General features: G+C 36.4%; 1 protein-coding gene across 2 annotated transcripts in view; it reads left to right on the forward strand.

Moving 5' to 3' along the window:
• Nucleotides 1-5730, forward strand: part of nrp2a (neuropilin 2a) — a 100040-nt gene extending 94310 nt beyond the window's left edge. For both annotated transcript variants that reach the window (XM_067404501.1, XM_067404502.1), the window contains 2 exons: nucleotides 1448-1507; nucleotides 3433-5730. In XM_067404501.1, coding sequence (XP_067260602.1) covers nucleotides 1448-1507; nucleotides 3433-3737 — 365 coding nt within the window. In that variant the 3' untranslated portion in view covers nucleotides 3738-5730. The remainder of the gene's footprint in view (nucleotides 1-1447; nucleotides 1508-3432) is intronic.
• Nucleotides 5731-23722: the final 17992 nt, after the last annotated feature.

Genomic DNA, 23722 nt, shown 5'->3' on the forward strand with positions numbered 1-23722 from the left:
AGAGATGTTTTGGCACCGTCAAGCAATGTGCTTTTAAAGCAGCCACTTTATCGCTCTTTTCTTCCCTAAACTGTGTCCCCCACTTCTTTCTTCACTCTTAATATTTTTTAATTAGTTAATGGACCAGATACCATTTATTAAAGCTGCTATAGGCGTTCTGGCCCACGCCCCGTGCCTCTCGTCGACTCGGGAAGGCACATTAATGAATGCGAGCTTTCTTGAGAACGGCGTCAACATGTCACCCAGCACCTCGCTGCCAAACAGCCATTCTTCTCGGGCGCTTAAATGCATCACGTATACCGAACCGAGAAGCTTCTAATAAAGCAAAACAGTCTATTTTTCAAAGAGCGCAGGACTGCGATTGATGCTCACACCCCTGCAAATGACTCACCAACTTTTTGACACGGCATCTCAGGGGTTGTCGAACAGTCAACGGCGTTCTCCTCGGACATGGGGAGTTGGGTAGAATAGATCGCTCACAATGGATCCAGTCAGGCTACCGCCTCTCACATTGATTTCTCTGCTTTTAGTCACAGCGGGCTCCGACTGGGACATTTTTGGAACAAAGCAACGCTGATCCATAAAGTTATGGGCCTTTTATTGTACCGCAAAGCTTACTTAGGTGGTGGTGGTGATGCTTCTGATACAGACTATGAATTTAATCATGATAATGACGAGGATGATGATGATGATGATTATAATGCACTTTGCTTTATGAAAGTACCTTCTAACTGTGGTCAGCCTATACCTCAACTTTGAAATTAGTAAATTGTTTAAAATGCGAATGTGAACAAAATATTTTTGCTTGATGGATTTGTGTCTTGAAAACCTGCTTTTAAAATGTGACAATAAAATCTTATTTTTCTAATCATCACTTCTTTTTATGTCCATTTATATCAGTGGAGTAACAATAGACATTGGCCTATTTTTGCTGCTATATTTGTGTGTGCCCTTAATGTGTAAATGCGGGTGTGCTTCAATTAGTAATTATGTAGGTCACATGATGTTATTTTCTGTACTCTGTAATTATGTTACAAATCTTACGTACCTTTAATAATTTATTACTTAGCCTCAAATCTCAAAATATACTCATTTAGATCTCTGTTAATCCAAGATTCACAACTCTAGTACGCAAGTATGTAAATGTATTGTGTAAATCAGCAAGTACACTAGCAGGTTTGTTAAAGTTAGTTATTGTAAATCTGAATTCTGAATAATCAAATGTTGTTATTATTATGTCTGACACAGATATTTGAAGAATGCATACCAAGTATGTAGTACGCGAACATGTGCATGAGTTGTGCAATGAGTTAGCCAAGCTTTCTTACTTGTTTCTGGCCTAACATTTATTGCAAGTTTGCATTAATAATAAATAATATTCCTTTGAGAACAAAACACATGTTTTGTATTCTATGTTTCAATATGATGTCTTCGCTTCTTTCCACAGTTAAAAAGCCAACGGTTGGAAATGGGCGTCTCTTTACCGGGAAAGACCATATAAATGCAGGTTAGTTCCCACAATACATACTGTACATACAATATATGACTGCTTCCTGGCAGGCTATTTATTTTAACCAAGTTTCAAAGAACGGGATCCAGGAATGAGAAATCTTTCATCTATTGGGTATTTTTTCCTCAAGGTTTTCAGATAATAAAGGCAAAACAAAAACAGATGGTTTGGACATGTTTAAAGTGAACATGAAATCACCCTAATTATTACAATAATGCATGTTTTGTTGTGAAACATTTGTCAGTGCATATTATTTTGAATATTTAACAATTATTTTTATCTGTCAAATCAATTCCCAATCTTTTATTTTCCTTTTTTGAAATCTTGTTTTATTTGAAAATGAATCACATTATGCATTTAATTGGGTTGTGAATGCTGCTTCCCATTCCATAACAGCGATTCTGTGCATTTGTTTGTATGGATTGAGCTGACATGCTACAGTTTGTTTGTGTGGGTATGTACGTGTTTGTTCACACTCGAATCACCCTCACCCCGCATTTCTGCACAAAAACAAAAAAACGTCTCCGGTTATCAGACTTTCCGCCCTCCTCCTTCCTGCTATCACACAGTTGGAATCAATCTAACTCATAAAGATGTCTTTGTTTTGGCTCTTAAATAAAAAAAATAAAAAAGACAAGGATGAGTTAATTACCCGACCGAAATCTGTTCATCCTTACAGACTGTCAACCCCCTCCGTCTGTCTTTCTTTCACTCTCCCTGATTTCCTTTATCGATGTATTCCATCTTTTTCTCATTTCCCCTCTACTCTAATACAACGTAATGAAGTCTGTGTTTAGCTTACACTCTACACAAGCTGTCAATCACCTCGGAACCCATTTGTTGGAACTAAAAGGGCAAAGGGAAATTTGCTTTAGCAAAATGCAACAGATATCAGTCAATGTGCAAAAGCGGCTCAGCTGGTGTGAGTTTTGGCATCGGTTCGCTGTCAAAAGCAGCCTAATTAAGCCTAATGCAACCGCTAGCAAGGCGCAGGGTGCCACAAAAGAGTTTACGGCTTAGTTTTGTCAGCTGAAAACAGTCATGCCGACACTGTTCCCCTTTAGGCCTTGCCATTAGTTAGGTATACTCTATGTGTCTTCCTCCATAGGATATTATGCAGGAAAACAAACAAAAACTTCTGTTTAGCCTCCAAAGGCTGCAGTGTTGACCAAAACTTGCTTACAATTACATGCTATAGAGGTACTACCACTGATTACTATTTTAATTTACCAAGGTATATGTAATACCGTGGTATTCTTTGCAGTACTTTGGAGTACAATGGTATTTACTCCACAATAGTTCAAAGAACACCATAATACTACCATAAAAATATAGTAATACAATTCTACTTTTTTCTCTTACACTTTTTTTTGGACTACTGTGGTATTTTTAACATGTGCCATGTTAGTACCTGAAAGTACCATGTTTTACAACAAACAATGTGAGTAATTTAAGTACTATGATATTACCATCTTATGCCATTTCTGTACCATGACAGTACTTTTTGAAAGTGTACAATCTGACACATTCACTATATTTTTGGGGGGGTTATGACACCCCTTTACAATGATGTTACCACAAAAACATGGTAACACCATGCTAAATTTTGGTACTTTTTTACTTACAAAAAAATGTTTTTTTGACCTGGTAGCCTACTACTGAGATATTTTGGACATGTATGGTAGTACCATGGTGTTCTTGAAAATACCATAATTGACCATATAAAAACCATGGTACATGGTGCTTTTTTGTAAGGGTACCATCTAAAACCGTCACTATTTTCAGGGGAGATGACACTCCTTTAATAAATACCATGGTATTACCATGGTATCACCATGGTATCATGTTCCGAAACAAAAGTTTATGTGGATGATTTTGTTGTGAACATCCTCTTAATGCCTTCTCTCCTCTTGCTGTTGTAGGTTTCCAGTTTCCAGAGTGGAGCACAGCCGAAACGCCATCAGAGCCTCCGGTGACACATGTGGTCGATAAGGACAACACATGGCTGTACTCTCTGGACCCCATTCTCCTGACCATCATCGTCATGAGCTCTCTGGGTGTTCTTCTAGGTGCCGTGTGTGCCGGCCTCCTCCTTTACTGCACCTGCTCGTACGGCGGCTTGACGTCACGCTCGTCCACCACCTTGGAGAATTACAACTTTGAGTTGTACGACGGGATTAAGCACAAAGTGAAGCTCAACCAACAACGCTGCTGCTCTGAGGCTTGAGGAGAACAGATGGGGAGATATCAAGTATCCTTAAAAATGACCTCAAAGTAACCCGATTTGACTCTTTGAAGAGACGAGCCTCATCTCTTAGTATTCCTGGAATGCATGTCCATCTCAGCTGGAGAGCTTCTAGACTGAACTTCTCCTGGAGCTTATTTTCCAAGCAGTCATGCTTACTCTGCTCTAACGCTGCTGCCAAGGACTTCCTCGTCTTTCACTGGATTACATCAAAAATGGAGCATTTGGTGCCACTAGGATTGAAACCTTTTCCATGGCTCAGCCTCAACATAAATGTTGATACATATCAATGTTCTGCTATTCCAAAAAGATGAGAGTATATCAGTTTAGATTTCTAAGAGGTCTAGTTTTTAAAATGGGAGATCTGAGGCTGGACTTTCAAGCCACAAACTTCTTTCCCCCATCATTCCCAAAAGTACATTTTGTGGCCTAGGATGTGGTGAATTGTTTTAAAGGCTTTGATGGATTTGTTTAATGTTGCTTTATTGTTTTGTTTTTTTTCCCTCGCAGAAAAGTTCAGTAGCCCAGGGTGACTATACGTCATCATTATTCTGTGTTTACAACCCATTGCTTTCAGCCCACCATTTTGTGTTTCTCTTGTCAGTCTGACAGTTTGGAAATGGAAAAGTAAGATTAAGGAGCGAAGGGTTCGTAGATTTAGTTTTAGGCACTGTGTGTTTGGTAAATTTTGTTCTGGAAAAAAGGCAGCAGACTTGTTTGAAATGACTAAGGAGTTTGTCAGTGCAACCTATGGATTGCTGTAACTGGGAGACAAAGACCGCCAAGCTAATGTGTGAGCTTTGAGCTAGCAAACAGGCATTAAATTATGTGAAACAATGGTTGAAAGGCCGACAGATACTTAAGGGATGGGTTTGAAATTCAATTTCTCTCATTTTTACTCTGGGCCTTCAATAAAGCTACAGTTATTGGCTCAGAGAGGTTCAGGTCCACTGCTTGTATTTTATAAAAGGAAAGTTCATTTTCAAAAATAGTCTAAAATCTACACCGGTTTGCTGTGCCAGTCACGTACAATATATCTCAGCTTTGGGTCAAACTAATATTTTTACACATCAAAATGATTGTTTAAAGCGTTTGTAAGAGGTAAAATAGTTTACGTTTGGATCAATCTGAAGCTAAATAAAATGTATGCGTTAATATATTTAATATATATTTTTTTCAAATCCTTTTTGAGAGGCTAAGTCGAGTGTTACAAAACCTATCAGTGGTGGAAAACATGAATTAAGCTTAAAAACTTTAATAGTTGCTATTCTTTTAGGTTATTTTCAAGCTGGTTAGGACCTAACACGGAGCCTTGAGGAACACCAACACTTTCAAATGTACATCATACAGCAGTTCTTTCCTTTGTTTCATTCTCAATTGATTTTTTCCCTCTTTTACTCAGTTTTATGTTTCCATGTTAAGGTTTTATGTTAACAGGAGACAGGTTTGGTTGTAAATCTGCTCCCCTGTGGTTTTCAAAGACTGGCAAATGGTGGAAGACAGATGCCGTAAATCTTTACCTACTTGCTCAGATGGGAATCCTCACCCTCATTCATGCTCAAAAACAGATTGTTGGAGTGAGTTGGTAGAAGTAAATGCACCCAAAGCACACTACACCTCTGCAGAATAAGACACGTTATGAGAGTCTGGAATCTTCGATATGGAGTTTTGAGACACTGATAGGTGAGACTATATGTTTCTACTGAACCCTGCTTGATCCATGTACTCCTTATCTTCTTGAAGACTCTTGCTACTGGACCTCTGGACTTTTGCAAGTGCCTTGGAGCTACTCTGTTCCAGCCTCGGCTCTGGACCTGAAAAAGACTGCTTTTGAGCTTTTGTCTGTCTTAAACACTCGAAATACTTGAGAATCACAGCGCTGGGTAGAATCCCAGTCTCTCTTTGGACACTTTGTACAGAAATTGTGCTTTTTATGATGATGATTATTGTTATTATGATTATTTAATAAAGGATTGTTAACATACAGTAGTGGGCTGATGTGTTGTTGTACACTCCAAGAGGAGCATTCCAAGGTGACTGTGTTTGATGTTTTACAGTGGGTCTTGAGTTTCGAGGTTACAAGAGCAAGGGGTTATGGGATTGTTAAATGAGTAGAATACTTTGACATTGCTCAACATGCTCACACACATGCAATTGATGTTACGAATACCAGACCAGTGCATAACGTACCTCCGCTAACAACAAAAGGAGTCCATCAATAGAACCTTTGGCTCCATTATACATCAACACATTCAATCCCAAATACACACAATCTCCCTCACTCTTTCTCTCTTTCCAGCTACGTCTGCTACAGTTTCTCTCATCTCCCCATGGGCTCCCATTAGCACGGACCTTCAGTCGCCTTCATTTAGGGGCTCACAACATCAAAGCTTTGAAGTGCCTAACTGTTCCACCCCCTAAAGTTCCCTTCATCCCTCCACCTCATCCAACCACCCAGTTGCATCCATTTAACTATTTCTCTACCTCAGCTTCCTCTCTGCTCCATAGTGTGCCTGCCTTTGCCACTGTGGCTGTTTCACTGACTAATGATGTGTACAGTAAGATCTGGTAAGGTCCATCGAATCAGCCTTGTTTGAGTTTCAAAGAAAATCAAAGACATTATTATGGCATGCAAATATAATACTGAATAGACCTTAAAAAATATATGATCCTATAACTGTGCTACAGTCCACAGCCATCCATTTTACAATCAGGTATGTCTGTCTGAACTTTTTTTTTTTTTTTAAGTTTTAAGTTTTTCAGTTCCATAAGAACCATGTCAAAACATCCTGATATAGATCTAGAGGAAAATCATTCACCCTTCTCATGCTTCTTACTGCACTCGCGATCAGAATTCTGACCAGCACGTCAGTCATTTCTAATGTAGAATCTCTAAAAGGCATTTTAAAGAAATAAATCAGTGATATTCTTGACTGGAAGAAGGTCATTTCCAAATATTTCAAAATGTTCTATCGGCCGATTCCTGATTAATGAAGTTCTGTTTTTTAACTCAACCCAAGGCATCCGGATGTGTGGCTTTGATCGGCAGGCTGGACTGAGCGATGGAGAACCAGGAAATTGCTCTGAGGAGCCCGGCCGTCGGGCTTTGCTTTTCCACCCAAATTATTCTAAACTTTTGTTTCGTAAATGTTGTTTTCCCTCCCTGTCAGATTGAAATCTAATTCTCCACTGGGGCCTTGCAGGCGAAGATCAGAGAGCTTTCCCTCTTTCTCAGTAAGCCGGACTTTCCATCAAAGCTCAGCCTTGCACGCTTGAAGCTTATAGGTGATCAGCTTTTGAAGAGGCCGCACTAAGAAATACAAAGAGCATGCGGCTAATTCATCTCTAGAGAGAAGAACCTGACAAATGATGGAGAACTAGAGGCACGCAACAGTACTCCTCCATCCCCGGATGCTTATTGAGTCTAATGTCAAAGGGTTTTGGGCGTCTGAACGTCTCTGTTGAGGAAGGGCTTTTCATGTTGCAGATTATTCATTTACTTTAAATATTTTAACAGATGCTGTTTCTTAGCAAGGTCACTTACAAGATCTCTTCAGCTAGGGTAAAACTGGTTTTGCACAAAAATTTAAGATCAAGAGTTCATGGTTTCTATCTTTAAAAAACAAACAAACAAACAAACAGCATATTGTGCCATTGACAGTCAATAACCACACAACATGCTCTACTGGTACTTTTTACACCAACATCTTTCTCTGCTTTGTCCTTGTACATTCAACGGACTGAATTGTTTCCAAGCATCTGAGGTCTCATTAAAATTAATTAGCTAAATTCATCTAGACTCCATGACCTTCTTCAACTTCCATTGGAAGTACTGGGTGAAAATACTTTGATATGATTTTGCCAGATCAATAGGATTTTAGGGGTAGTTAATGGTTAGGTATAAATGAAATGGTTACATGTAGTGGGTGATTTGTCTGACAAGCTGAGAAAATAATTGCAATAAACAAAATTCAAGAGGGTGGTAGACAAAACAAGAAAAATGTTGAATATAAATAGACATAAAATCCATGCAATTAAAAATATTCATAAAATAGTATTAAATTAAAAAGAAGATTTTACCCCAAAATTATTGTGCACTATATTTAGATTTTTTTTTTTCAAGTTAAGATTTTTTTTACAAGCTCAAAAAATAATCATTTAAAAAATCCAAGATGGTGGAACAAGAAAAATGTTGATTATATACTTAAAATTCATGCAATAAATAGTATTCATAAAACAGCTTTAAATAATTAAAAAAAATAATATTTTACCTGAAATTAATATGTGCTATATTTAGAATTTTTTAAAATATTTAGATTTTTATTATTATTATTATTATTATTATTATTATTATTATTATGTGTGCTATGTGTATTTTGATAAGCTCAGAAAATAATATTTAAAAAGAAGTCAAGATGGTGGGCAAAACAAGAGAAATGTTGATATTATATATACTTAAATTTCATGTAATACTGAAATGTAACTATAAAATAACTTTAATTTAACTTAATAAAAAAAAGCTATTTTACCCTGAATGCATCTGTGTTATGTATAATTATTATTTTTATGGTTATTTTGATTATATATATATATATATATATATATATATATATATATATATATATATATATATATATATATATATATATATATATATATATATATATAAAATATTATTATTATTATTATTATTATTATATTATCAACACTTTACAATAGGTTGCATTTGTTAACATTGGAATACTACATTAGTTAACATGAACTAATGATGAAAAATACTTCTAAAGCATTTATTAATCTCAATTTCTACATTTATTAATACATTTTTATATAAAAATAATAAAAAAAAATTGTTAATCTAACATGAACAAAAAACTAACAATTGTTTTTTTTTAACTAACTTTAACAGTGGTTTAATAAATGCTGTAAAAATATTTTGCTAATCTTAACTAATGTTAACAAATGAAACCTTATTGTAAAGTCTTACCATTATATTTTATTATGTATATGTGTAATACAATTATTAATTAAATATGAATAAATCATTAATAAATATTAATTACGTGTCATATTATCATGTGTATTATTCATTTTAAATATGACGGTTATCACGATATATTGTCACATCCTTAATTAACATATCGATATCGATTTTTCATGTTTTGAATATCACGCTTATTGTTAAAACACCCGCGACATATCGCGGCACCCCTAATGTGTATATATGATTATTAGATTTATCAGCATGGTCCATGTTGATCCAAAAATACGTACTACTAATTAAAAGGCACCTCTAATACACACAAAACGACATCTTTATTTACAATTAGTACATTGCAAATGACAGATTATATTTTCTGTCAATTATAGTATAGTACAGTATAGATACATTTTCCAAACCCTGTTCCCTATCTCAAGCTCTGCGAGAGCCTTTGGCTCACTCAGCAGGTTTTGGGACGTCCTCCCAGAGAAGCAGCTCTCCTCTCCCCTCGGCCAGCAGTTGAAAGCTCTTATCTGGGTCAGTCGAGTGAGAAGGGATCGAGGGGGATCTGTGTTTCCACTGGAGCTGGTGACAGCTTCAGACCTCCTGCTCTCCTGCATCTTTATCAGCTGCGCAGCAAATCAGCAGAGGAACTGAATTAGACAATTGGGCAGTCAATGGAAACTAAACTCCTGTTTTTATCAACAGTTTATTGTGTAAATAATGTTCAAATGCTGAAATAATTGTAAGTCAAAATTGTCTGTATTAAAAAAAGTACTAAAAAATAGTTTTATCGTATATTGGACATTGTTAAATGTTAAAATGAATCTCACTGCTTTATAATAGCTGTAGCCATATTTGGTTTCACTTGCTCTGCAGACTCTTTAAAGGTCCCGTTCTTCGTGATCCCATGTTTCAAACTTTAGTTAGCCTAGTGTGTAATGTTGTTGTTAGAGTATAAATAAAATCTGTAAAATTTTAAAGCTCAAAGTTGAGATATTTTATTTAACAGGTCGCCTACATCGAACGGCCAGTTTGGACTACATTCTTCTACTTCCTTCTTTAATGACGTCACTAAAACAGTTTTTTGACTAACCTCCGCCCACAGGAATACACAAAAAAGGGGGCGTGATCTTGTTGCGCTCCCACAGAGAAGAGCAAGAGTTGCGTTTGCAGAGTGTGTTTGTTGCCATGTCGTTGAAACGGCAGTCCAATCGCCTTTGTTTGGCCTTCCCAGGGACGCTGTACTTAGAGATCAATGGTTACAATTTATGTTTAACTCGGTTCCCGAAAATTATAATTGTGGTATCCTTACTGCAATAGTTAATGTTGGACTGCAGTGCACATAATGGCCACAAGAGGGGACTATGTTTATGTATATGGCTGTTTTCCGTATGAGGTACTCTTCTGAGTGAGTGCTAACGTTGTACATTTTCTGTCACTGCTTGTGGAGATTAAAGAGTTCAGTCTCTCGGGAATTATTGTCTTTTGTGTTCATTCGGCACAATAATCCACATGTAAAACTATGTGCTGCACACGTTATGGTAAGAGGCGTGACCTTTCCGGGCAAGGTGCGCTAAGCTGCTGTCGAATCACAACACAGGAACCGCTGGCACAATCAGAACTCGGTACGTATTTCTGAAGGAGGGACTTCACAGAACAAGGAAGTCATCAGCCCGTTTTTATGACAGTGGAAACAGCGGTATACAGATAAGTAAATTATGTGAAAAATACTGTGTTTTTTTACATGCAAACATGAACACATGTTGTATTGCACACTATAAACACAATCAAAGCTTCAAAAAAAAAAAAACACGAAAAACGGGACCTTTAAATACAGTATAGACTGGAACAGACGTGGAAAGAATTACATGAAAATGTAGTGTTTATGTGAGTTGTGCATGTGTTACGGTTTTGAATGAAGTGTGAATTGAAAAAACTAAGATTCAAGACACTCAAGAGACTCAGGAGTTAATGTTCTGCCCAGCTGTTTGGACCTTTCGTGTTGTTTCACCTTCACCAGATCACAATTAATGTCACTTAAACACATTTATCAGCAAACACCCATTCGAGTGGAAATAACATTTCATGTGAGTGCTCTAATATATACATATAAACAGTATAAATGTATAAAAGACACTTTATTAGGTACACATGTAAAACTGCACACATATTTAATCAACCAATCACATGGCAGCAACTCAGTGCATTTAGACATCTGATCAAGACGATCTGCTGAAGTCCCACCTGAGCATCAGAATGGCGAAGAAAGGTGATTTAAGTGACTTTGAATGTGGCATGGTTGTTGGTGCCAGATGGGCTTGTCTGATTATTTTAGAAACTGCTGATCTACTGGGATTTTCACACACAACAATCTCTAGGATTTACAGAAGGTCTGAAAAAGACATGTCCATTGAGCAGCAGTTCTGTGAGTGAAAATGCCTTGTTGATGCCAGAGGTCAGAGGAGAATGGCCAGACTGGTTCAGCTGATAGAAAGGCAACAGTAACTCAAATAAACACTCGTTACAACCGGCTACAATTCATACACACTCACCAAAATTAGACAATAGAAGATTGGAAAACCGTTGCCTGGTCTGATGAGTCTTGATTTCTGCTGAGACATTCAGATGGTAGGGTCAGAATTTGGTGTAAACAACATGAAAGCATGGATTCATCCTGTCTTGCATCAGCGGTTCAGGCTGCTGCTGGTGTAATGGTGTGTGGGATATTTTCTTGGCACACTTTGGGCCCCTTAGTACCAACTGAGCATTGTTTAAATGCCACAGCCGACCAGAGTATTGTTGCTGACCATATCCACCCCTTTATAACCACATTGGACTATCTTCTGATAACACACCATGTCACAAATCTCAGATCATCTCAAACTGGTTTCTTGAACAGGACAATGAGTTCACTATACTCAAATGGCCTCCACAGTCAGCAGATAGCAGATAAGGCAGTTCTGAAGAAGGGCATTCAACCGGATTCTATGGTGAAGCCTAGCTAATAAAGGGGCCGTTTGTGATTTCACTTGCAATAAATAAACACATTTTTTAATGACTTTTTAGTTGAAAAATATGTCTCAGCATATCTACCATCAGGCATTAACTAGATTTACATGTATCCTCTGATCTATATCATTTATATACTGCAGATCAGTGCATTTAACATACTACAAACCAGCAGGTTGCAGAAAAGGCGTGTCACCACCAATAAAAAACAAAACAAGAAGATTTTGTGTTAACATTTTTGTTTGTTCCTCACATGATACCCTTATACAGGGCTTGATTTGAGGGGGAGTGGCATTCCCCTTGTAAAGCCGTCATCCCCCCCTTACCGTCCCCTTTAGATTACCAGTGTTATGTATTATGTAAATCTTATCATGCAAACAAAATTAATAAAATTCTCTATATGATAAATAACAAACTATAAATAACAGCGATTGACCAATCAGAACTCAGTATTTTAATGCGCTGCACAGAGTCATGCCAGAGCTCTGATTATAGCAAGCTTTCTTCATTTTTCGCGCTTGTTCAAAAGGATCAGGACAATGGTTCAAGCGCATCTTTTGACGTTCTTTAAAAAGGAGAAGGTATTACTTTGATTAGTGTTTTAGCTAAAGTGCTTTCCCAGCTAACTGGATATTTGGAGAACATTCTTATAAAATGCTGTGTTGGTTCTGGGAACTTAAAAAAATATCTTTTTTTTTTTTTTTGACGTTAGTGGAACATTTTTTATAAGGTATGATGTTCCTCAACTTAATTTTGATTTACAATTCAACATTCGAGGAACTTTCATTTGTAACATTCTAAGAACATAAAAAGTTTCCTTAATGTTAGTAGAATGTTATTTAAAGGTTAGTATGATGTTCCTGAAACATTCTTTTAATCCTTCAAACACCTGCTGTGAACAAGCACTGAAAGAGAAATAAGAACACAAACTACAACTTTCTTCCGCCAGAGCCTTAGATGAACTGAAGATAAAAGACATTCAATCTCTGAAGATCTGATTAAACAGCCTTACCAGCTTCACTTATTACTAACCTTATTTCTGTCGCATGTCTACTGAAGCTCTTATTGGGAATTAACAGAGGTTTAGATGTTGATGTCTTATTGAATGTTTCGTTTGAGGTCACCGTTATTGAGATCAATGTTTGCTTTTTTTGAGTAGCTTCTTTATCAACATTTTCAGGTGTTTGTGAAAAACATTTCTTTATTGATAAAGGAGACCAAAATGTCTGTTTAATGGTGAGATGACTGCGTTAAACTTGTTTAAACTGCTTTCTGGTTAGTATTTCTTTACTTTTGGAATTGAAAACGTATGTAACACTGAATTTATTTGTGAAATATTCTCTTGAAAGTTAAATATGACTCACTTAGACATCAGCACTCAACATACAAACCTCGACAATGGTGACAATCCAAAAAAATAATTCAGCTACATAATGTATTCATGCCACAATGCATGCTGGGAACCATTAATGTGTTTTGTATGCTGGCATGAAGCATGTCACCATTGTTGTGTTTCATATGCCGAATGTTGATGTCTGTGAGTGTATAATTGACAGAAAACATAGTTTAAACGGAAAATGAACAATGAGTTATTTATACAATCACTGATCTCAACTTTCAAAACGCAACAGTGGTGTTACAAGTAAAATTTGGTTTTTTCATATACTTTTTAACAATGCTTCAAATCCTTAAGTCAGCAATTACAGAAAAAAACAGTTATTTGTTATTAAAACAGACACATTGATCTGCTTTCAAAATGCAGAAACATGTTCTGAAAACACTGCTGTAATTGCTGATAAAGAAGCAACTCAGCCAAAGTCAATAATCGAGAGCTGGCAAACACTGACATCCATGATGGTGACCTCAAACATATTCAATAAGACATCAACATTTAAACCTCTGTTAATTCTCAATAAGAGCTTCTGTAGATGTGTGACAGAAATAAAATCAGTCTGGTTAGTAATAAGTGAAGCTGGTAATGCTGTTTAATCAGATCTTCAGAGATTTAATTAAGTCTTTTATCTTCAGTTCATCTAAGGCTGTGGCTGAAGAAAGTTGTTTGTGTTCTTATTTCTCTTTCTTTCAGTGTTTGTTCACAGCAGGTATTTGAATGATTGAAAGAATGTTTCAGGAACATCATACTAACCTTTAAATAACATTCTATTAACATTAAGGAAACTAGACATTTTATGTTCTTGGAATGTTACAAATCAACGTACCTGGAATGTTGAATTTTAAATCAAAATGAAGTTGAAGGAATATTTGAGAAACATCATACCTTTTAAGAAACATTCCTCTAACGTCAAGAAATCTGGACATTTTTTGATGATTATACACACATTCATATTCTGCTGTTTAAAACTGCATGAACCATCCATTCAAGACACAGCTAACAAAGACTGTAAAGCTAATTGTTCGTTAAGAACTCAAGAACTCCAGTTGTATTTAATTCAGAAATAACTCTATTCTTTTTGTCTAAACTATCCTGTGGAGCACTGAAAAATGTGGAGCTCAAAAATAACGAAACAATTCAATTCCAACAATGAAAGGCTTATGTTGTTAGAAAAGATTTCTATTTTGAATAAATTCTGTTCTTTTTAACCTTTTATTCATCAATGAATCCTGAAAAAAGTATCACAGGTTCCAAAAAATATAAAGCAGGACAACTGTTTCCAACACTGATAATAAATCATCATATTAGAATGATTTCTGAAGGATCATGTGACACTGAATACTGGAGTAATGATGCTGATTAAAATTCAGCTTTGCATCACAGAAATAAATAATATTTTAAAGTGCATTCAATAGAAAAACATTATTTTAAATTGTAATAATATTTCACGATATTACTGTTTTTTTTTCTGTACATTTGATCAAATAAATGCAGGCTTGATGAGCATCATGAGACTTCTTTCAAAACATTAAAAATAGTAATAAAAAAAAAGAGTGCTTCCATGTAAGTTGCAAGAACTAAATAAAGTACTATATCATTTGTGATGTGAAACTAACCTACCTGCATGGTACAGTATGTGTTGTAATGTAGGGATTATTTTTGCCCCAGGGTTTCACCCCTTATTTTCTGGGGTTTATTTTAACCCTTTATTCAGTACAGTTTATGGTGACTGTACTAGGGCGTTGGGCTGTATGTGATGTGCTGTATGGGTTATTTTACAGCAGGGTTACTCCCTTTATACAATACAGCTTATTGTGATTGTACTGGGGCATTAGGACCCACTGGCCTCTCTAACACCTCTTCCCGCAGCTACCCAGTCTCCCAGGAGATCTCTCATCCAGATAGAGACTGGGCTCAACCTTAGCTTAGCTTCAGTGGGTGTGCAGGGGAAAGCTTCAGGTTGATCACTGCAGGGCTTCTCAAGTATCTTTCCAACCATAGACCCTCTTATGTAGAAATATACATCTCAACAATGGTGACATCCTTTGTGCCGCAATGAATTCTATAACAGCTTATTATGAAGTTGAAATTAACTGCATTACACACTGTAAAAAACAATAAGTAAAATTTAATAATAATAAAAAAAAAAATTCAAATATAGAATTAAAGGTGCCGTCTAACGTTTTCTTACAAGATGTAATACAAGTCTAAGGTGTCCCCTGAATGTGTCTGTGAAGTTTCAGCTCAAAATACCCCATAGATTTTTTTAAATACATTTTTTTAACTGCCTATTTTGGGGCATAATTAGAAATGCACCGATTCAGGCTGCGGCCCCTTTAATTCCTCACGCTCCCCGCCCCCGTAGCTCGTGCTTGCCTTAAACAGCATAAACAAAGTTCACACAGCATATATATCCCTCAAAATGGATCTTAAAAAAAATTCTACACTGTTGGAGAGATTTATAAAGAATGAAGTTGTGTTTATGAATTATACAGACTGCAAGTGTTTAAAAATGAAAATAGCGACGGCTCTCGTCTCCGTGAATACAGTAATAAACGATGGTAACTTTAACCACATTTAACAGTACATTAGTAACATGCTAACGAAACATTTAGAAAGACAATTTACAAATATCACTAAAAATATCATGATATCATGGATCATGTCAGTTATTATCGCTCCATCTGCCATTTTTCACTATTGTTCTTGCTTGCTTACCTTGTCTGATGATTCAGCTGTGCACAGATCCAGACGTTAATACTGCCTGCCCTTGTGTAATGCCTTGAACATGGGCTGGCATATGCAAATATTGGGGGCGTACATATTAATGATCCCGACTGTTACGTAACAGTCGGTGTTATGTTGAGATTCACCTGTTCTTCTGAGATCTTTTAAACAAATGAGTTTTACACAAGAAGGAGGAAACAATGGAGTTTGAGACTCACTGTATGTCATTTCCATGTACTGAACTCTTGTTATTCAACTATGCCAAGGTAAATTCAATTTTCCATTTGATGACACCTTTAAGTAACTTTACTTAACTAAGTAAGATTAACAAATAAAATATATAATTTAAATTAGCCATTAAAAGCTTGAATAATTTCTACTTAGCGAAGTTTCTTTTGCAATACATTTTACTCAAACAGTACAACACTGAACTAAACCAGGATTTTAAAATGTATGTTTTACTTAGAAACACCCAACTAAATAATACAATAGATATTGTGTAGACACCATCTACGTAAGGGAACACATCATCTGAACACAGAGACCTCAATACTTGGTGCACAATACACAATGACGGTATGTAGGCCTATTTGTTTATTTATTTGGGGAGTAAAAATATGAATTCCTTTTCCAGATAAAATACAATTTTGAAGTTGGTTCCAGCTCATGAGGTTGTTTTTCTTTTTCTTTTTTTAACCTTTTATGATCACAATTTAATTTATGTACTTTAATTGTGCTATTTCATATTGATTACTATTATTCTAAAATGTGGGAAATAATATTAATAAATACGTTTTTGACTGGTATGTGAAGTCAAGGAAGTTGGCTTTATGGAGGTCCATCATCATGTGGACTGAATGAAAATGCAGGTAGTGAAAATACTGCGGGCTCTGCAGAAGATAGTGTATTGAAGTGTGGGAAGTTTTGAGATGAAAATCTCCGGATAAGCTTTTAGGAAGATTTGAATTTTCTGAGTCTGCCTGCTGCCTATGAATCAAGAGCACACGATAAAGGCTTTTGTTAAGTAACAAAAAATGTTTCCACAGCAAAACAAGTGAGATAAAGACAGAAGATATCTGTTGAATGGAGGAAAACTAGAACAGTTGCCTACAAATGAACAACAAAAAACAAAGGAATTGCAGAAAATCCCTCATGCTTCACAAGACAAAAGCTAGTAATAATAAAATCTGCAGTGGAAGAGATTTTCTTATATTCACCAATATGGTAAAATTAAAACTCCATAGACTCACTAAAACCTTATCTTTCAGAAGATAAGCAAATCACACATATGCAATTCCTCTCTGCACAACCCACACACACACACCCTGAACCAGGAATACACACAACGGCCATCTACAACAATAAACTGTAGAATCCACACACAAATATTCTCAATATCCGCTCTTTATTTTGGGAGAGGCGTTGTCATGTGTCATATGTTGGATCCCATAGGGACTCAAACATCTGTTGGAAAAAACAGGGCTAGTAAACTTCCTCTTTCTCTCCTATTCATATATCTGTGATGCTGTATTACACATGGCAATATAATTCAAATTTAATAATTTTAACCAGTTGACATACATATGGATCTATAAAATGAATGTGGATAGTATAACTTGAGAAAACAATTAAAGGGATAGTTCACCCAAAAATGAAAATACTGTCATCATTTACACGCCCTCATGTAAAGACTTTCGTTCATCTTCGCAACACAAATGAAGATATTTTTAATGAAATCTGAGAGATTTCTGGCTCTCTATTGACAGTCTACATTCATAAACTCACATCACTTATGGTAAACGGAAGCTCAAGCATGTTCGCTTGACGTGCAAGAGCCATTGAGGTTCGTTCTCGTGTTACGCATCACGTTTGAGCTTCAGAAAGAACCAATGAGGTTCGTTCTCGTGTTATGGTCTCGTGTTACGCATCACGTTTGAGCTTCAAAAAGAACCAATTAGGTTCGTTCTCGTGTTACGCATCACGTTTGAGCTTCAGAAAGAACCAATGAGGTTCGTTCTCGTGTTACGCATCACGTTTGAGTTTCAGAAAGAACCAATGAGGTTTGTTCTCATGTTACGCATCACGTTTGAGCTTCAGAAAGAACCAATGAGGTTCGTTCTCGTGTTACGCATAACGTTTGAGCTTCAGAAAGAACCAATGAGGTTTGTTCTCGTGTTACGCATCACGTTTGAGCTTCAGAAAGAACCAATGAGGTTTGTTCTCATGTTATGCATCATGTTTGAGCTTCGGCAAGAACCAATGAGGTTCGTTCTCTTGTTACGCATCACGTTTGAGCTTCAGAAAGAACCAATGAGGTTCGTTCTCGTGTTATGGTCTCGTGTTACGCATCACGTTTGAGCTTCAAAAAGAACCAATTAGGTTCGTTCTCGTGTTACGCATCACGTTTCAGCTTCAAAAAGAACGAATTAGGTTCGTTCTCGTGTTACGCATCACGTTTGAGCTTCAAAAAGAACCATTGAGGTTCATACTCGTGTTACGCATCACGTTTGAGCTTCAGAAAGAACCAATGAGGTTTGTTCTCATGTTACGCATCACGTTTGAGCTTCAAAAAGAACCAATGAGGTTCGTTCTCGTGTTACGCATCACGTTTGAGCTTCAAAAAGAACCAATGAGGTTCGTTCTCGTGTTACGCATCACGTTTGAGCTTCAAAAAGAACCAATGAGGTTCGTTCTCGTGTTACGCATCACGTTTGAGCTTCAAAAAGAACCAATGAGGTTCGTTCTCGTGTTACGCATCACGTTTGAGCTTCAGAAAGAACCAGTGAGGTTCGTTCTCGTGTTACGCATCACGTTTGAGCTTCAGAAAGAACCAATGAGGTTTGTTCTCGTGTTACGCATCACGTTTGAGCTTCAAAAAGAACCAATGAGGTTCGTTCTCGTGTTACGCATCACGTTTGAGCTTCAGAAAGAACCAATGAGGTTCGTTCTCGTGTTACGCATCACGTTTGAGCTTCAGAAAGAACCAATGAGGTTCGTTCTCGTGTTACGCATCACGTTTGAGCTTCAGAAAGAACCAATGAGGTTCGTTCTCGTGTTACGCATCACGTTTGAGCTTCAGAAAGAACCAATGAGGTTCGTTCTCGTGTTAAGCATCACGTTTGAGCTTCAAAAAGAACCAATGAGGTTCGTTCTCGTGTTACGCATCACGTTTGAGCTTCAAAAAGAACCAGTGAGGTTCGTTCTCGTGTTACGCATCACGTTTGAGCTTCAGAAAGAACCAGTGAGGTTCATTCTCGTGTTACGCATCACGTTTGAGCTTCAAAAAGAACCAATGAGGTTCATTCTCGTGTTACGCATCACGTTTGAGCTTCAGAAAGAACCAATGAGGTTTGTTCTCGTGTTACGCATCACGTTTGAGCTTTAGAAAGAACCAATGAGGTTTGTTCTCGTGTTACGCATCACGTTTGAGTTTCAGAAAGAACCAATGAGGTTCGTTCTCATGTTACACATCACGTTTGAGCTTCAGAAAGAACCAATGAGGTTTGTTCTCGTGTTACGCATCACGTTTGAGTTTCAGAAAGAACCAATGAGGTTTGTTCTCATGTTACGCATCACGTTTGAGCTTCAGAAAGAACCAATGAGGTTCGTTCTCGTGTTACGCATAACGTTTGAGCTTCAGAAAGAACCAATGAGGTTTGTTCTCGTGTTACGCATCACGTTTGAGCTTTAGAAAGAACCAATGAGGTTTGTTCTCGTGTTACGCAGCACGTTTGAGTTTCAGAAAGAACCAATGAGGTTCGTTCTCATGTTACGCATCACGTTTGAGCTTCAGAAAGAACCAATGAGGTTCGTTCTCGTGTTACGCATCACGTTTGAGCTTCAGAAAGAACCAATGAGGTTCGTTCTCGTGTTACGCATCACGTTTGAGCTTCAGAAAGAACCAGTGAGGTTCGTTCTCGTGTTACGCATCACGTTTGAGCTTCAAAAAGAATCAATGAGGTTCGTTCTCGTGTTACGCATCACTTTTGAGCTTCGGCAAGAACCAATGAGGTTCATGCTCGTGTTACGCATCACTTTTGAGCTTCGGCAAGAACCAATGAGGTTCATACTCGTGTTACGCATCACATTTGAGCTTCAGAAAGAACCAATGAGGTTCGTTCTCATGTTATGCATCACGTTTGAGCTTCGGCAAGAACCAATGAGGTTCGTTCTCGTTACGCATCACGTTTGAGCTTCGGCAAGAACCAATGAGGTTCGTTCTCTTGTTACGCATCACGTTTGAGCTTCGGCAAGAACCAATGAGGTTTGTTCTCGTGTTACACAGCACGTTTGAGCTTTAGAAAGAACCAATGAGGTTTGTTCTCGTGTTACGCATCACGTTTGAGCTTCAGAAAGAACCCATGAGTTTTTTTCTGTTTATGTTTGCTGTTCACTGTTTATATGTGAATAAAAGCCTAAACTCAGTCGAGGGAAAAAAAATATTTCGAAAGCAACAGGACCAAGTTTGATATGACTTGAACTTCTGAACATCTCCATTTGCTTTCCATTTAGTCTCATTTTGGAGAAATAGTTGTAATACCAAAAAGATCTCATTTGTGTTTTCCTCTGGATGAGCATGTGATTTCCTTCAGTCTGTCATTCAGATATAAGCTACCGCCATTATATACGCTGCTAACAAGAATCTCGTGGAATCAAACCGAAGAAGCGTGCGGCTGATCATAGACCCCATCATCTGACAAAGTGGTGAGCCAAAAGTATCTCCGGGAGAACATGACAGAAAGCAGAATGTTTCAGGGTGGCAGAAACACGCCTCAGATCTGGTTAAAGCAGTCTTGGTGGCAGTTGTCATGGAAACAGAGGTGGGCGGCAGGGCTGTCACAGTCCCATTAGTCGAGGTGATGAGTGTGTGGCACGTGGGCAGCTCCGAAGTGTTGCACTGCAATAATAAGGCATCATATACTGTATGATATGTCATATTAGCATTTCATAAAGGTTTCACACAAAACCTAGAAGTCCAACATCAAAATGTATTTGCACTTGTTGTCCGATACATTGATGGAGGAGAAAAAAACATGGGTAAAAGAGGGATGATATTCAGAAAGGAATATGAAATGAAATAAAATTATTTTAATGTAGGAGGCTGGAAAAACTTAGAGGTGGAAGAAGCAACACAGAGACAAAAGCAGAAAAAACAATGAAGAAAAACTACAACTATAATGAGATTAAATGGAGAGCAAAACGAGACTTTTGACATTTCATGCTTTTCAGATTATTTGCATAAAATAATCTCACATGTGTCTCCTATGGAGTTTAAGAGATCTCAAAAATATCTCAAACTGTGTTCAGATTTGCCAAGACACCAAAATCTGCAATAAAATAAGTCATTTCATTAAGTTCTCACAAAATGATCTGAGCTATGCTATCTACATTCATTTTGGAATTATGATTTATTATTGAATTAATATACATTACCATTGAAATGTTTGTGGTCAGGAAGATTAATAAATTCCCATAAAATTGCAAAATATTAATTAAAAGATAATATCAACCTAAAATATAGTACAATCATTTCATCGAAATAATAATAATAATGTTTTTATTTCTCATAAAGAATGTAGGAGAGACAGTCTGAGTCTATACTTACTGTAAATACAAAACTAACATCTCCATTAAGTCTCCTGAGATATAAAAAAGAGAGAGAGAAAAAAAATGTAATAGCTTTAGTTACAATTTATGGCTTAGCTATGAGTTTACGATCCAAATTCAAATTCTTGTGATCAGTAGATACATAATGACAAACGGCGTGTACTGAATGTTTTGACGTTGACTAATGAATACGCCTTAATGTTGCACATTAACGTACAGCACATACCCACCACAGTCATGATCAAAATGCGTTCTATAGCCCTCGAACGACAAGTAAAGTGAAAAAACTCAAGCCCAGCTGTGCGTCTATCATGAGACGTCAAGTCTGACTTCTATTTTCACCACTCCGAACGTCTCTTCGCAGATCTGGCTGGAGCCCAGTGGACGATCATATTACCTTCATGTCACAGCACACAGCTATGATGGATGGCTGTTGTTGGGACTGTAACGCTCATGCACATTATTCACCAGCACTGCTCCTCCAAACACAGATTGCCTTTCTCATACGGGGCCACCACAGAGCAGGAATGGAGACTGAGAGGTCTCTGAGAGGGACTGTTTCTCATGATGGTCCAATGGCCTGACTTTGTTTTGGGAGATCTAGTTCATGAGGGTATAGTGGTGCTGCCATGGTTCAATAGTTGCGGGTAAAGGTTGAATGTCTGCTGCATGAGATCAGCTGAACTCTTATAATATAGATAATTTACTTGAAGAATTCCATTGAGACTGCAACTAATATTTGAATCTTTCTATATATTTGATGAATAAAAAACTTAGTCATCATTTTTGTTGGTAACAAGTTATAATTTTGTTATTTCTAAGGTTAATTTTCTGTTGAATATATATATATATATATATATATATATATATATATATATATATATATATATATATATATATATATATATATATATATATATATATATATATATATATATAATCTTAAAATTAACCAAATGCTAAAAAAATTATTTGGTTAATAAAAATAACCTTAATTAATAATTCATTAAAATAACCTTAAAAATAACCAAATTAAAACTTATTACCAACAAAAATGTATGATTACATTTATAATTTATATATATATATATATATATATATATATATATATATATATATATATATATATATATATATATATATATATATATATATATTTTATTTTTTTTAATCTTTATTAATCTTTCTTGTTTTGTTGTACTCTTTTTTGTTATACTGTTAAAATATAATGTAAAATATATATTCAATTTTCTATTATTTAATTTAATTTGGTATTAGTAGTACTCAGTACTATCATGCTATTCATACTAAGTATATGTGCAGTATATATGCTGTGCACATTATGCAAATTTTTGGTTTTCACAAAATTGGATTTAAACCATTTATTTGCAAAATAGTAACTGGACAACACTCACAAAATTAAACAAGTTATGTTGCAAAACAATTGCATACTAAACAATAGCATACTACAAAATGCATACTGTTTCACACATAGGCAGTATATAGCATATATAATGCACAGTATGCAGTACACAGTGCACTAATATTCCATTCCAGACATAGCTGATGTCCTGGTTGGCTTTTGGCTTGAATTCAATGGGCCAACACTGCAAAAAAGGTTGACCCCCTGACCTTTGGTCCAAGTGAACTGAACAGAGGTAGGCGTATACTTTGTATCTTCCATCTTGATCTCTCTGGGAATTGTTAATATCACAAAAAGGGCATATCTCTTTTCTCTTTATCATCCAGTCAGTCAGTGATAAATAGAGGAGGGGTTCAGTGAGTCTAGAGCTGGCCTCTGTGTGTACGGTAAGACAGGCTTGACACGAGGGAGATCTTATCCCTCATTTCTCTGATATGTTTAACTTCTGTGCGGTTGTGGAAGGAATGTCTGATCTGTCCCAGAAGCACTAAACTGTGTCCCTTTTTCTTTAGTTATACCTATATTGTTTTATCTTACCTGATGCTGTTGATGTTGACAGCAGTTTATACAAGCGTTCAACCAGTGATTTATGTGTATATACTGCCATCAGCTGGACAAATGGAGCTCTGCGATCAATATTAAAACAATTTCTCACTAATATAATAATGCTAAAAAATAATATAAAATAAAATAAATTTTGCTTATTAATTATTTACTATTTCAATTAATTTCCCCCTCTTTTCCCTGCTTCAGCCTTAGTCTATATATCTATATATTAAAATATATAAAAGTATTTAAACACGAGTCACACTTAAATATATCAG

Source organism: Chanodichthys erythropterus, chromosome 12 (genome assembly GCF_024489055.1).
Source record: "Chanodichthys erythropterus isolate Z2021 chromosome 12, ASM2448905v1, whole genome shotgun sequence".
NCBI lineage: Eukaryota > Metazoa > Chordata > Actinopteri > Cypriniformes > Xenocyprididae > Chanodichthys > Chanodichthys erythropterus.